The 15,454-nt window shown below is 46.4% G+C and overlaps 1 protein-coding gene across 3 annotated transcripts in view; it reads left to right on the top strand.

Moving 5' to 3' along the window:
- MTMR14 (myotubularin related protein 14) overlaps nt 1-15,454 on the top strand; it is an 89,956-nt gene that overhangs the window by 5,923 nt on the left and 68,579 nt on the right. For all 3 annotated transcript variants that reach the window (XM_082209701.1, XM_082209700.1, XM_082209702.1), the window contains exons 3-6: nt 9,535-9,643; nt 10,269-10,344; nt 12,948-13,008; nt 14,227-14,349. In XM_082209701.1, coding sequence (XP_082065827.1) covers nt 9,535-9,643; nt 10,269-10,344; nt 12,948-13,008; nt 14,227-14,349 — 369 coding nt within the window. The remainder of the gene's footprint in view (nt 1-9,534; nt 9,644-10,268; nt 10,345-12,947; nt 13,009-14,226; nt 14,350-15,454) is intronic.

Genomic DNA, 15,454 nt, shown 5'->3' with positions numbered 1-15,454 from the left:
AGGCCTTTTACACGAGAGGAGCCTAGTGATGATGGTAGGCCACTGGGCACCACAGCTCCCACTTCTTGCCCCTCTGGTCTAGTTAGGTGTCCAGCGTCAGTGTGTCCTCCACTCAAATCCCACCTCCCCCTAGTATGCAAGACGCAACTTTAGAACAAAAAGTGGCTGATGGAAATTACCAGGACAGTGACTGACCTCTGCTCGAAGGATTTGTGCAAGATTCTGTACTGCGTAGGGAACCAGCCACGCTGCCTCCTCTTGTCAGAATGAGCAAGCTTCCAACCTACAAAAACATTACTTATGTGGTGCAATAGGAAAGTAACCAAGTATGAGCTGCACAATGTAAGGGTGGTGTGGGGTTGTGTGCTCCCCCCATGTGTATACCCATTTCCTCCTGAAGGGTGCATCATTCTGAATCTGTTCAATTCCGTCTTTGAGACTGGAAAAGGATTTCCCTTCCAAGTTCATGAACGCCCATGAAGAGGGATTTGCTTCCCTGCTATGGCTCGCTTGAAACGTTTGGTATCATTTGCTATAAACTCAGGATCTACGAAGCACCTCCCAGGTGCTTGTGGGATACTGAGACAGCAATGCACAGTTTGACCTCTGCAGAGACAATTCCGTGGAAGTCAGCCCTGTTTGGAATGATTTTGGTCCTTCCACAACTTTTTAAGCAGCCACTTTGCAATAGGTAGCCCCCCCCCCCCCGTCGCAAAAGTACGTTACGTTCCTGGTGTGCTGGCTTCAAGTCATCTCATTTGCTGCCCACAACCAGGATGAGTAAACTTCCGCTTTTCTTCTGAGTGTTGACAAGCTGACAGCTGGCACTGGAAAACATGAGCAGACCTCTGGCTTTACTCCTGAGGAACTTCTATGCCTTCCTTGAACCCAGAGGCATTCAAGATGTGTGAAAGAAAAAGTCAGTTGCCCACTCCTATGTTGTTGTTTTTTTAATATACATTTTTATTAGTTTTTACATATATTTTACAAACATATATTTGCCCACCCCTAAGTCGACAACTTCAGTGTCCTGTGTTTCTGTGTTAATATATTGAAAGTTGTTTTCAGCTTATTTTTATGTTTTGAAAAGTGACCAGTAATTGCAGTTAGCAATTGTAATGGTGACACACTTGCTTACTTTGCCAAACCTTTATTAGGCATTACAAATATAGGCCATCATAAAACATCCATATATATAATTTTTAAAATATATTTTTAAAATATATACAAATAAACAGCCATCTAAAAATATGTAATAATGATGATTTTCATTGGACTTTCTTCCTGTTAAATAGTGCCATTCACCACTCTGAGAGATACTATTGATAAAAAACTCAGCCATCCTTGCAGTTACTTCCGGGTTAATGTCAGACAGATAGAATCTGATGTTCTCATTGTGCCATGATGTTAGAATACTCAAAAAAGGGGATAACACGTTTGCGTAGCTGGTTGTACAATGGAGAGTAGAAACGAATATGTTCTACTGTGTCTGGCATATTCAAAAAACATTTGCAATGTCTATCGTTTCTGGGGATGTTTAAATATCTGCCCTTGACAAAAGCTGAGGGGGAAACGTTCAGTCGGGCTAACATAAAGGCCCTGCGTTGGATTGGAATTATTAATTTTGAAATATAAGCAACCCTGTTACCTGTTGTATTTAAACCATAAAACTTGGGGGGAGCAAATTTTATTTATAGCTGATTCAATGTTTTGTTTTTCAATGTCCCTTAATCTGATTGGAATATGATGATGATGACGACAACGATAATAATTTATTATTTATACCGCACCCATCTGGCTGGGTTTTCGCAGCCACTCTGGGCAGCTTCCAACAGAATATTAAAATACAATAACCTATTAAACATTACAAGCTTCCCTAAACAGGGCTGCCTTCAGATGTCTTCTAAAAGTCTGGTAGTTGTTTTCTCTTTGACATCTGGTGGGAGTGCATTCCATAGCGCGGGTGCCACTACTGAGAAGGCCCTCTGTCTGGTTCCCTGTAACTTGGCTTCTCGCAGTGAGGGAACCGCCAGAAGGCCCTCGGAGCTGGACCTCAGTGTCCGGGCAGAACGATGGGGGTGGAGGCGCTCCTTCAGGTATACTGAACCGAGGCCGTTTATTTTGCTCACTTGAATTATACAAGTGTTCCAAGTCAATACCAATAGATCTGATGTTGCTATGTAAGAGTTGGAACCATCTGGATTTATAAGAGTCCTTAAGTAAGTCAGAAAGCAGACTTGAAGGCTGGCAACGGAAATGGCAGCACAACCAATATTTTATAGTACCTGCCCACACTCAGTATTCTATCGTGTGTATACCTAGTTCTGCACACATAATTTCATACTTGATTGAACTTGGGAGCCCCAGGATACATCTACAGAAACTTGAGTGTATCTTATCTAAATCACTATTATATGCTTGTATTCATATTGGGATCCCAAAAAGTAGCTGGGACGATAGAATAGCAGCTGGTATAAATGGGTTGCCTTTCTGAAAATAAAAGCAAACTGCTGCTGACGAGGTACACCTGGCCTGTTTTATAGCACTTCTGCGATGGTTTGACCAACCTGAGTTGCTCTGGAATAAAATTTCGATATACTTGTGCATCTTTACTTGCTAGATTTCTTGCCCTCTTATTTTCCATTTCTCTAGTTTCCCATCATTTATTATTTGTCTTCCCATCATTTATTGAGAGCTTATTGGTTTCACAATAGGAAATCTGGGAGAGTAAAAGACGTTGCAGACCTCTCTTCATCAGTGATAATAAAGCCACATCATCCGCATGCCGAAACAGTGGGACCGGGTTTTGATTGATGGGGCAGGGGCACGTGAATCTATTTTTTTAATGTTCTCTGGAAGGCCTGATAAAAATGAATTAACAAGAAAAGGGGCGAGAACACACCCTTGTTTCTGACATGCATAAATCTGACCAGTTATAGTTAACCGCTCCGTGTACTGAAGACAGGAGGACCAGCGGAATATGGAATAGGTTGCACAGCAAATCAAAACTACAGGGTTACCTCGGGTTACAGACGCTTCAGGTTACAGACGCTTCAGGTTACAGACTCCGCTAACCCAGAAATAGTACCTCGGGTGAAGAACTTTGCTTCAGGATGAGAACAGAAATCGTGCGGCGGCAGCGGGAGGCCCCATTAGCTAAAGTGGTACCTCAGGCTAAGAACAGTTTCAGGTTAAGAACGGACCTCCAGAACAAATTAAGTTCTTAACCCGAGGTACCACTGTACAGCTGCCACTTCTAATTTACACTTGATTCCGGGTTTTAAATACATAGTGTGTGCCTGCCCCCCTGCTGTGTTTACAGCAACCCTGTGAGGCGGGTAAGGATGAAGGCGTTTGTGAATGACCCGTGGTCACTCAGAGGGCATTTGAACCTGCATCTCCTTGGCCTTTAGCGTCGCATCCTAGCCACTGTGCCATATTGGCTGCTGCTCGTCCTTCCATGTCAAACCCTGCCCAGTTCCTCTTCTGACGCCAGTGAGGGATTACTAGCTCTGTTCAGATACTTTGTGCACGCCAGCAAGCTGTTCGCCAACGAATGCTTGCAAGGTTCTCTGCAAGCAGAACATGAGTGCTCGTTTTGTGGTGGGGGAGGCATAAGGCTCCTTTAAAAGAGAGCCAGTGTGGTGTAGTGGTTAAGAGCGGTAGTCTCGTAATCTGGGGAACCAGGTTCGTGTCTCCGCTCCTCCACATGCAGCTGCTGAGTGACCTTGGGCTAGTCACACTTCTCTGAAGTCTCTCAGCCCCACTCACCCCACAGAGTGTTTGTTGTGGGGGAGGAAGGGAAAGGAGAATGTTAGCCGCTTGGAGACTCCTTAAAGGGAGTGAAAGGCGGGATATCAAATCCAAAACTCTTCTTCTCTCTCTTCTAAAAGCACTCCCTTCTTCCCCATCCAAAATAACTGAGAACTGATTCAGCCCTTCATTCTGTGACCAGATCATACAAGTCCTTTCCCTCCTTGGCTGGGAAATTCTGCTGCTGCAATCCAGACTCCACTTCATTTGCAGATTACTTAGCTGGCAGAAGAACTGAATCATCCCAGCTGCTAGTGGGCTGGGCGGTGTCTGTTTGTGTGTGAGAGAGAGAGAGAAAGAGAGAAAGAGAGAAAGAGAGAGAAAATCTATTGCTGATAAATATCTTGGAGGGACCAAACAGCTCATATAGAGCCAGATCTGTAGTGCAGAGACCCGTGAAACGGCAGAGCAAATGAACTGCAATTCTGTAGGCAACTTTTTTTTTTTTAAGAGTTCCTGTTTTAAATGAGGAAGGGCTGAGGGGACAAGGAATAACAACCCTGCCCAATGAGGCATTCTTGCCCAAATTAGAATTAGCTCCTTTCCTCAAAACCTACCTTCCTCCTTCCCAGAAAGCAAAAGCAGACATGGCCAGGGCGATTGCTTGGAAACCAGAGGAAGGATAGGATCATAGGAAGCTGCTTTTGTGCCAGTACTTCAGAGCTTTGCGGCTCCTGAGTGGGCCCTTGCCATTCTTCGCTTCATAAGGAACAGGAAGCTGCCCTGGACAGTCAGGCCATTGATCCATTTCTCTCAGCATTGTCTACACCAGAGGTTGCCAAATAACTAAATACGGTAGTACCTCTGGTTACATACTTAATTCATTCCAGAGATCCATTCTTAACCTGAAACTGTTCTTAACCTGAGGTACCACTTTAGCTAATGGGGCCTCCCGCTGCCGCCGTGCAATTTCAAATCCACTCTGATAATAATAATATAATAATAATAATAATTTATTCCCCGCCCATCTGGCTGAGTTTCCCCAGCCACTCTGGGCGGCTCCCAATCAGTGTTAAAAACAGTGCAGCATTACATATTAAAAACTTCCCTGAACAGGGCTGCCTTAAGATGTCAGGTACAGTGGTGCCCCGCAAGACGAAATTAATTCGTTCCGCAATTTTTGCCGTCTAACGAATTTTTCTTCTTGCGAAGCACGGTTTAAACGGTTTAACAAAGTCGCAAGACGTTTTCGTCTTGCGAAGCAAGCGCATAGGGGAATTCGTCTTGCGAGGCAAATCGCGAATGAAAAAACCTTTCGTCTAGCGAGTTTTTTGTCTTGCGAGGCATTCGTCTTGCGGGGCACCACTGTAATTATTTATCTCTTTGACATCTGATGGGAGGGCGCCACTACCGAGAAGGCCCTCTGTCTGGTTCCCTGTAGCCTCACTTCTCGCAATGAGGGAACCGCCAGAAGGCCCTCGGTGCTGGATCTCAGTGTCTGGGCTGAACGATGGGGGTGGAGATGCTCCTTCAGGTATACAGGACCGATTTTGAGCATTCCACTGTTCCTTTGCACATACATGCCCCCTGTGTTCAGGGAATTGGCCACCATTGCCCTCTTTGCCCGTCCAACTGAATGGGGCAGGGCGGTGGTGGTGGTGGTTCTGTGAACCCCCCTAGAGGAGTTACTGCTTTGCCCCTTACCCCTTAATGGCGGGGGGGGGGGAGTGCTGCGGCAGCAGCAGCTACGTGACCAGATAAAGCAGACTGTTTTAGGGGTTGGATGTGTGAACTGCACAGGGTAATAGAATATTCTATGGGACTTTAAGCTGGCGCTACTTGCTTCCTCGCTCGTCCTTAAAAGAGTTTTTTTTTTTTAAAAAAAACCACACAACTGGAAATGTTGTACGTTATGTATTTTTCATAAGCAGGGGTCTGGGTTGCCATAGCAACCCTTTGGCTTACAGAAGCTTTTAAGAGGGCTTGGGAAGTTTAATGGAGTTGGCATAAAATCATTGCGCTTTGGGCACGGTTTTCGGCTGGGCACCGGCTCCTGCCTGGCATAACCGCAGCGTTCTCCTGTGTGTCGGAGGGAACTGCAGCCGCGAGTTCAAAAGCGTCCAGTTCCCTGGCACCAATGGGTGGCCGGATGTGTGTTCCTGGCATCCTCCGTCTGGGCAGGTGGCAGGGCTTTTCTCCTGTCCCCGAGGTCGGCGCACATAGACAAGGTGCCCAAACGGCAGCTGTGCCACACGAAATGTTCCATGCTTCTTCTTCTTCTTCTTCTTTTTTTACTAACGCTACGCCGACATCCGTGGAGAAAGAGAAAGCCACTTGCTCCCCCCTAATAAGCAGGAGCTACAGTTCAGGGATTGTCTGTAATGGGGTCATATTATACAACTCATTGGCTGCTGGTGCAAAATAGAAGGATTCTTTCCAGGCGCGATTCAAAGTCCTGGTTATTTCGTTTTGGGAAGCCCCAAAGCAGCTTGGGTTCAGGGTACTTGAAGGATGATGGGGCAGTTGCCTTGGATGATCACCAACTGGGATGGTTTTGAAAGAGGATCATCAGACAAATTCAGGGAGGATAAGACTAGCAGTGGCTGGTAGCCACAATGGTTGTGCTCTGCCTCCATGTTCAGGGGCAGCAAAAGGTCTGCATACCAGTTGCTGTAAAACCTGCTTTGATCCTTAATATTGTCAACTTCCCCCATCCTGCTAAAAAGAAGAACAGTTCTCATATTGTTACGTCCCTTATTGCATGCACACAGCCGGATTTCCTAAAGTGCCAAGCACCAATTATAAGTTTATGTTATAATGCATAAAATATGTTTTAACACTGGAGAAAAATACCTACAGTGGTACCTCAGGTTACATACGCTTCAGATTACGGACTCAGCTAATCCAGAAATAGTACCTCGGGTTAAGAACTTTGCTTCAGGATGAGAACAGAAATCGTGCTCTGGCGGTGCAGCAGCAGCAAGAGGCCCCATTAGCTAAAGTGGTGCTTCAGGTTAAGAACAGTTTCAGGTTAAGAACGGACCTCCGGAACAAATTAAGCACTTAACCCGAGGTACCACTGTATGTGCTTTTAGCATATATATAAAATTATATGATGCAGAAATAACGTACCACATGCGGCTCGTCACTTTTGCATTTCTGTTTCTAAAAAAAAAGCCAAACTCTATGCAAAATTAGATGGGGAAAAAAAATCTTACACAATACATATAACATGCTTCTTCTTCTTCTTCTTCTTCTTCTTCTTCTTCTTCTTCTTCTTCTTCTTTTGCAAAAACAGCAATGCAAAAGGGGCTTAAAATCAGGCGTCTGATGCAGGAGGTGGTCCAGTGTGAGGAAAGCAACACATCTGATATTTCTAGTATTTGGTCTAACTTGTAGATGAGTTCCTCTCCCCATCCCACCTCGGCATTTTTTTGGGGTAGCAAAACATTGAGAGGTGGATTGTTAAAGGTGATCGTTTCAAGGAAGACTTTGCCAGTCTTGTGCCCTCTAGACATTTTAGACTACAAGTCTCAAACATCTGGGGGGCACCAGATGTGGCAAAGGAGCTATCTGGAATATTGTGGAGTTGCAGTGTATCTGTCAGAAAGCTTCGTTTTGCTGCTGTGAGGCATTCGAGCGAACCAGAGTAGCTCTTGAGAGACAAGTTTATTGGAGAGTGCTTTGCACTAAGGCGAAGCTTTGAGCCAGATGCTGTTCCAGGGAACCTCATCCAATGCCGTGTCTCAGTGATGGAGGGGGGGGGCTGTGTGGTTTGGGGTGGATCACAGCTTAATTTGTGGCGCTTCATATATCCCAGTTGCTTACCCAGGCTGAACCTTTGAATTAAATACAGAGGGACCAGGAGCCAACTTAAGCCTCATTAAGGTAATAGAAAGAGTGAGGGGCCAGATCTTTTGATTTGACTACTGGAATAAATTTGAAACCATCAAGTGCTAATTGGCATCCCTTGGGAACTGGCTGCAGTTGACCCTACCCCTCACATGCTCCTTCCCCGGACCTTGGGAGAGTCTCTCAATCAAGCCACTGTTTCTCCAGTGTCTCTCAAGAATCGTGTAGTCAGCAAAGCCTTTCATGGGCAAAGCTACCTTATTTCTCCTCAACTGCTCCTCTTTCACTCTTCTTTTCATCTCTCATCTTTGAATTCATTTAGCAAATACAGACCTCTCTGTGGGGGGAAAGACATTTTTAGCCTTTGTGTTCTCTTATGCAGGCTATATTCAGGTGATCACGCCACAGCTTATTACTCACCATCTGACTGTATGTCCGCTCCTTTCCTCCTTGGTGTGCCACAGTTAAACCTGAAATTCTTCAACTAACCACAGTTTCCTGTTTCATCTGGACCAGGAAACAATGGTTATCAGATTGGAACAAGCCAGGATCTTAAACCACATGCCTAAATAGGTTTAACATCCCGGCTTGTGAAAGATTTCACTGAAATGGGAAACTAGGCTTAATTTGAAGACTTACTGTCTTATTGTGGCGCATTATGGGGTGGGGAAGAGGTGGTATGAGGCTGGAGCAGTTAGGCAAAAGGTTTAGGCATATCTCTGTTTATGAAGCCAAGATATGATGATCCAGAGGTGGCCAATTGGTGCCTATTAAAAGCTGGATTTGTTTTTATCCAGAAATAAAGCAGCAGGTACTCAGACCAAAGTGGAAATAATAAGTGGCATGGAGGTGTGTTAGATCCCTTCCCAGGATTTTTGGTAATCACCTGATCCTGCCTCGTCCCCCCTTCCCATTAAATGCCCACTTTGTTGAGAAGGGATCCAGGCTCACTCATTTTCCATTCTTGGGCAGTGTGTTTGAGCATATGGACACATCTCTGCTCCAGATGTTACTGGATAGTCAAAAAAGATGGCATTCAAGCCCTGGTTGTGGGGCAGACGACTTTGGTAGATCCATATTGGGAAGGCGCAGTATGTCCTAGTTGGTTCTGCTGGACCTCTTTCTTGGAAGCTTTCAGTACTATTGACCATTTGTTCTAGACCACCTGACTGGGGTGGAACTTTTATCATTTTTTTCATGGTGGCTCCAGTACTTCTTTGAGGGACAGTTCAAGAATGTGGCGCTGGGAGGCTTCTAGTGTGTCCTCCCATCTTGTCTCCCCTGCTGTTCAACATCTACATGAAAACACCGAGAGAGGTCATCCAGGGATTTGGAGTTCAGTCTCATCAGTATGCTCGTGACACCCTCTGTCTCCTTTCCATCCAACTCCAAGGAATCCATTATCAGTTCTGAATCGGTGTCTGATATTAGTGGTGGTGAATAAATGGAAACCTGATCATTCTAGACGGTGGAGATCTGCGTTTGGGTCTCTCCTCGGCGATGACCATCAGCCTTGTAGCCATTGCCATCTCTCTGCTTACTTACATACGCTATTCTGGTGGGGAGAGCAGGGTTAAAATTTCCTTCTATTTGCTAGTTAATCTGAGTCTGGATCCAGGATCTGTTAAATTTGCGGCCACTGAGCCTTTTAAACAAGAAGACAGTGAAAGGTGAGGGGCACATCCTTGGTGGCTGTGGAGTTAACAAAATCAAGCCTTTGGTTAGTGGAAGTCTCACCCCCTGCCCCATTCACCCTGAAGTGTTGGCTTCAAAACAAGATGACAGAAGCTACCAGGCTTTACACTGAATGTATGCCAAGATGAGATTTTGCAGTCACTCGTAGCCTGAGAAGCACATCAAGGCAACACCTGTCCCCTCCAATCTGCAATTGGTGCCTGTGCAGGTAATGGCCTGTTTTGCCTCCAATAGATTTGAGAGCACCGTCCAAGTTGGCAAGCTGCAAGACCTCATCCACCGCAGTAAAATGGCCAGGTGTAGAGGGCGGTTTGTCTGCCCCGTCATCCTCTACAAGGGCAAGGTAAGGCTCTCTCTGTCTCTGTGTCTTGTGACTTTCATAGTTTTCTTATGTGAATGTCTCATTGTAGCTTTTGCACGATTTACTGGAGGGTGCCTTCAGCCATGAGCAGAAGGGTCTAGAAAGCGGGTGCAACAATCTCTTGACAACCTTTTTTCGATGCTCCCAAGTCAAGCGGGCATGCACCCGTGCAGACTGAGGCCGGGCTGGCGCCTTTGATAAGCTGCTCCATAACTTGCAGATTTGTTTCAGCTCTGCTACCGATAGGTGAACTTAAAGAGGATCCTGCGGGGACCAGCCTAATCCCGTTCATTAACGGTTTGAGGGAGAGATGGTTCAAAGAGCATGTTAATGAAGCGCACAAGGCTGATATTAGTTAAAAAGGAATTGCAAATAGTGGTGCAAAGTAGAATCATGGGGAAATGTAGCTTAGCAGAGGGTTGGGAAGTAATTAAGCCTGACCTGTGAGCCATGCAGACCTCCATCTGGAAGGCGCAGTGCAGACCACGAGTGCAAAGCTAGACTCTCTTGAGTTGGGAATGAGAAAAGGCTGGGAGAGGAGGAGAAGGAGGGCCCATTGCTTCTCTGTGCTTTGATGGTCATGTGTTGCATCTCTCTCTTTCCTCAGCATATATGCCGATCGGCCACCCTGGCGGGGTGGGGGGAACTTTATGGGCGCACAGGATACAACTACATTTTCTCAGGTAAGGGAGGTGTAGGTTTGGTAATAGTTGCCATGTGTTATCTGTTAACGCTAGTTGGGGGAGCATCCTTGAAAACTGGTGTGAGCAGCAGGCTTGAGCTGCCATTGAGGACAGTGGCTTAGTTCAAAACAGAAACCAAACTCATGTTCCCTAGAAAGCCAAAGCTGGCAAGTTCTGCAAGGAGAGAAAGATGCATAGGGTACTGTCAGGTGGTGGTAACCATTTGTGGCCTTGTCTTGTGGGTCTGCAAGCTCCTCTGTAAGCTTCCTGTTTCAGTATTGGAGTCTGCTCCCAAGGGCATCTTTGTTGCACGTCTTCAGTGATGAAGCAATTGCGGGAATCCCTGGTTGCGCAAGAGAACTGTGACCAGGGTGGCTTTTTTTGTTCTTCAGACACTGCTGCATAGATTCTGCATTTCAGAAACAAAGCAAAACCTGTGGGCCAAGGGAGCTACCCTGTTGCACAAAGAAAATCTGATTTCCAACTTTCAAGTTATGCAAAATATGACATTTAGACAGTTGTCCTCTTAATTATGGGGACACGGGTGGTGCTGTGGGTTAAACCACAGGGCCTAGGACTTGCCGATCAGAAGGTCGGCGGTTCGAATCCCTGCGACGGGGTGAGCTCCCGTTGCTCAGTCCTTGCTCCTGCCAACCTAGCAGTTCGAAAGCACATCAAGTGCAAATAGATAAATAGGTACTGCTCCGGCGGAAAGGTAAACGGTGTTTCTGTGTGCTGCTCTGGTTTGCCAGAAGCAGCTTAGTCATGCTGGCCACATGACCCAGAAGCTGTACTCTGGCTCCCTCGGCCAATAAAGCGAGATGAGTGCCGCAACCCCAGAGTTGGCCACGACTGGACCTAATGGTCCGGGGTCCCTTTGCCTTTACCTTTACCTCTTAATTATGGGGAGCTGCACTCAATGCTAAGACTCCCCTCCCCTATTTTCTGATTGGCCATACACCTTCAGGAGGTCACAGCATCATTAATGTCTTTAACTTGAGTGGGAAACCTCTGGCCATATTTGGTCCAGCACAGGTCTCAATCTGGCTGGTGAGGCTGTGTCCCCCAAACCACACCCAGCTGCTCCATAGCTGACGTCACATATGAGGAGTCAAGTGTAGGGCAGGTACAAGTGCAACTGGATAGGCTGCGTGACAGACTTCCTTGTGGGGCAGCCTGATCACACAGCCTATCGCTGCAGAAAGCAGTATTGAAGTCCCCACCCATCAGCTAAATGGGTGGTGAGGTTACGCCTATTGTGATTGGCTGTGTGCCGGAGTTGTGCTGATGGCCAGTGACTGCAGCCCTGCTTTCTGCAAAGGATCCTCTGCATGACTCAGTTTCCTGAAGGCATCTCTGTTGCATTGCTGATCTCTGCAGAAAGTGGCTGAGCCAGAGCCCTGTCCCTGGTGTCTGGGAAGCACTGAGCAGGACGCTTGAGCAGGTGAGCTGGGCAGGCCATATGTCAATCATCTGACATCATTGTGATGTCAGGTGGTTGTCAAGTAAGCTGTCCCATGGGGTGGAGGCAAATAAGGATCTGGCCCACCGGGCCAAAAAAGTTCCCCAATCCTGTTTTTTGTTTTGTTTCTTTAAAGAAAGAGTTGAAACTGTTAGTGTTACCATGCATCAATTTCTTCACTTAGACTAAATGAACAGTCTTGATTTATGGCCAGCACCACTTGCTTTACCATGCAGGAAGTAGGCACCCGTTCCTTATCCACTCAATAAGTTTCATGTCAAAAAACACTTTTAATACAGTGGTGCCTCGCAAGACGAAAAGAATCCGTTCTGTGATTCTCTTCGTCTAGCGGTTTTTTCGTCTTGCGAAGCAAGGCCATTGACGGATTAGCGCTATTAGCGGCTTTTAGCGGCTTATTTGCTGATCGGATCAGCTGATAAGCGGCTTAGAGGCTTAGAAAAAGGGGGGGAGGGGAAAAAACCAGCAGGAACTCGCAAGACATTGTCGTCTTGCGAAGCAAGCCCATAGGAAATTCGTTTTGCGAAGCACCTCCAAAACGGAAAACTCTTTCGTCTAGCGAGTTTTCCGTCTTGCGAGGCATTCGTCTTGCGGGGCACCACTGTATAATATTTAATGTTATACATAGCACTGAAAAGTAAAAAGATAGGTGTAGTGTCAAATATTCCTGGGTGGTCCAGGAGAATATACGAGCGTGGGACTCTGATCTCTTCAGAGCCATGAAGTCATTGAGTGCCAGTATGGTGTAACTTGTGTCATCTTAGCTGCTATATCTCAGCCTCGCCTACCTCTCAGGGTCGTTTTCAGGGTCTACATCACCTTGGAGCAATTCCCCATCAATGAAACGAGGGGTGGGACTGAAGGCAAAAGCTCTGTAATAAAGCTGGTCCTGTTGGTAGTATCCTTCCAGTTTGTGAGGCGGCAAGCGGGTCGCTTACATGGGACGAGCCTGATGATTTTAGGACATCACAAACGGCATCTTACATTATTGGAACACGTGGGAAGTCCAGAACCATGCTTTGTGGGAGAAGTGCTGAGATTCTTATACCAGCTGATCCAGTCTGTTTAGGGCAGAGGTTGTGACTACTAATATATTGAACTTCTCTCGGTGTCTTCTCTGCAGGGGGCACAGACGATGCCTGGGCAGATACAGAGGACATGTCAGAAGAGGACTCTGCTTTCAGGTCTGTTTGACCCAACCACTTCCTACAAATGTGTCAGACAAAGTTTTGACTCCTTTTTCTTCATGGATCTGCTTTACGCTGGCATGGCAGGGAGAAAATGTAAGAGGGACCTTTCCTGCCACCATGGAGCTGCAGTAACGGAAAAACGTGCACTTCCATAATTTCATCTCTCCCAAGGCAGGGAAGCACTTGGCTGTTGTGGGTCACAAAACAATGGTTGGTGTTCTGTGAGAACAGGGCAGTCCAATGATGCTTTTTCTGGGCTGCAGTAGAGTTCGTGGGGGAAGTAAGGATCGTATGAGAGGTGGACTGAGAGCAAGTCCCACGCACTTGCTGCCAATATTTCTTCTTGGGTTTGCTTGTTTTTTTAATTCCACGAACCTATAGCCTGCTGTACTATATTAAAGCACTTGGAAGTGCTTCAGAGTAGAATTTAAAACAAAACCGGAGAACAACTCATAAAAAGCAGTCCTAAAATCTCAGCATAGAAATATCAATAATAAAATACTTTCAGACTTCGGCAAGATCAAAAGAACAGTTTGAAGCAAAACTTTAAAAACCCATCGGCAGAATGGGCTCCATTGTTAATGCATAGCTTGCAGTTTTAAGATTATTCCTTCTGGTAATTTTAGGCCAATTAAAATCCTCTCTCAAGGACTTGCTTGTTTGCCACTCACAGGGCAGTGTTGGACGTGTGTGACTTCTAAATTTGATTGTTTAACTGGTTTGGCTTTGCTTTCCCCCCTCTCCCAAAGTGAATTCTGGAGGCCTTAATTCTGGAGGTTGTTGGGAACCTCTTTGGAGTTCTCAGCAACTCCTACAGAACCACCCACAGAATATGGGGTGAGGTCAGGACACCTAAATCAATGTACGTTTGCATAGTAGATGTGCTCCCTTACAAGAACCTCCAGAGATTTGGATAAAAAATGTAACCCATTTTCCTAAAGAGGTTCTTCAGATGCTTTTACTACTGAGCTGGGGCACCATCCATCAGGAAAGCTCTCCTGCAAAAGCCACGTTGAAATCAACAGGTCTTGCACAGGAGAATCGCCCGGCTTATCATGTCCTTGGTCTTGGCCATTGTAGAGCATTAGCGCTGTTGTGTGAAGCATTTTGTGTTGGCTTGTAGGACTTGCTTATGCCTCGATTGTGCTAATCTGAGCCTTCTGCATTTCCTCCTCTGGGCGGAAAACCTCACCTCCTTGTCCTGTATTTCAGAAATGCAGACTCGCAGCTGTTCGACAAGGTCCGAGGTCATGACATCAAGCTCTTGAGGTACCTGTCGGTTGCGTACATCTGTGACTTGATGGTGGAGAACAAGAAAGTGAAGTTTGGCTTGAAGTAAGTACGGGTGCCATTTTTGTGTTGTGCGTCCCAATTGGCTGCTGGCAAATTTTGAGAAGCACTGCAGGTGAAGGATGCTCCTGAGAGCAGGTGTAGGACAGCAGTCAGATTTGTTGTTGTTGTTTAGTCGTTTAGTCGTTTCCGACTCTTCGTGACCCCATGGACCAGAGCACGCCAGGCACCGTTGCCTAAAGCTTCCTGAGTAACTAACTTTGAGCAGGTCCCTATCACTCAGCCTCAGCTGCCTTCAAGGGGGTATTGCGAGGATAAAAGGCAGGAGGGTAGAGTTGGGACGGGGAAGCTGTAGCACTCCAGATATTGAACTGCATCTCCCATCATCCCTGACTATTGGCCATGCTGGCTGGGGCTGATGGGAGTTGGAGTTCAGTAACATATCAAGGTTTCTCCATTCCTACTGCGGAGAAAAGGGTGGGATAAAAATATATTGAAATGAGTTTTAAAAAGTAAAGGAAGCCAATTTATTGCTGCTATCTGGATATAGCAACCAGGTTTCATTTTCAGCAGACGTTCCTAGAGTCGTTCTCTCTCTTTTGACTTCTCTTCTCCTGCCCTGCTAGGAAGAGCCCCCAAATGGAGGAATGTGCCGAGTGCCTCTCTGTGTTTTTGGCCTAGGTTTGTTTTTCCTCTAGCGTAGAGCACCCTGAAGTGTGGTTGCAGATAGTTGTTCTGCACATAATGCAAGGATAGAATGCTAGATAGCAGCACTTCAGAATGCAAATGGGTGAGGAAGTTTATTTTTTATTATTATGGTCCCATACATTAAAATGCAAGGACACGGGTGGCGCTGTGGGTTAAACCACTGAGCCTAGGACTTGCCGATCAGAAGGTCGGCGGTTCGAATCCCCACGATGGGGTGAGCTCCCGTTGTTTGGTCCCTGCTCCTGCCAACCTAGCCATTCGAAAATACATCAAAGTGCAAGTAGATGAATAGGTACCGCTCCAGCGGGAAGGTAAACAGGGTTTCCGTGTGCTGCTCTGGTTCGCCAGAAGCAGCTTATTCATGCTGGCCACAGGGCCTGGAAGCTGTATGCCGGCTCCCTCGGCCAATAAAGCGAGATGAGCGCCGCAACCCCAGAGTCGG

This window comes from Podarcis vaucheri, assembly GCF_965113315.1.
Source record: "Podarcis vaucheri genome assembly, chromosome: 2".
Classification (NCBI taxonomy): domain Eukaryota; kingdom Metazoa; phylum Chordata; class Lepidosauria; order Squamata; family Lacertidae; genus Podarcis; species Podarcis vaucheri.
The sequence above is the reverse complement of the archived record's forward strand: the minus strand, read 5'-3'. Positions and strand labels throughout refer to the sequence as shown.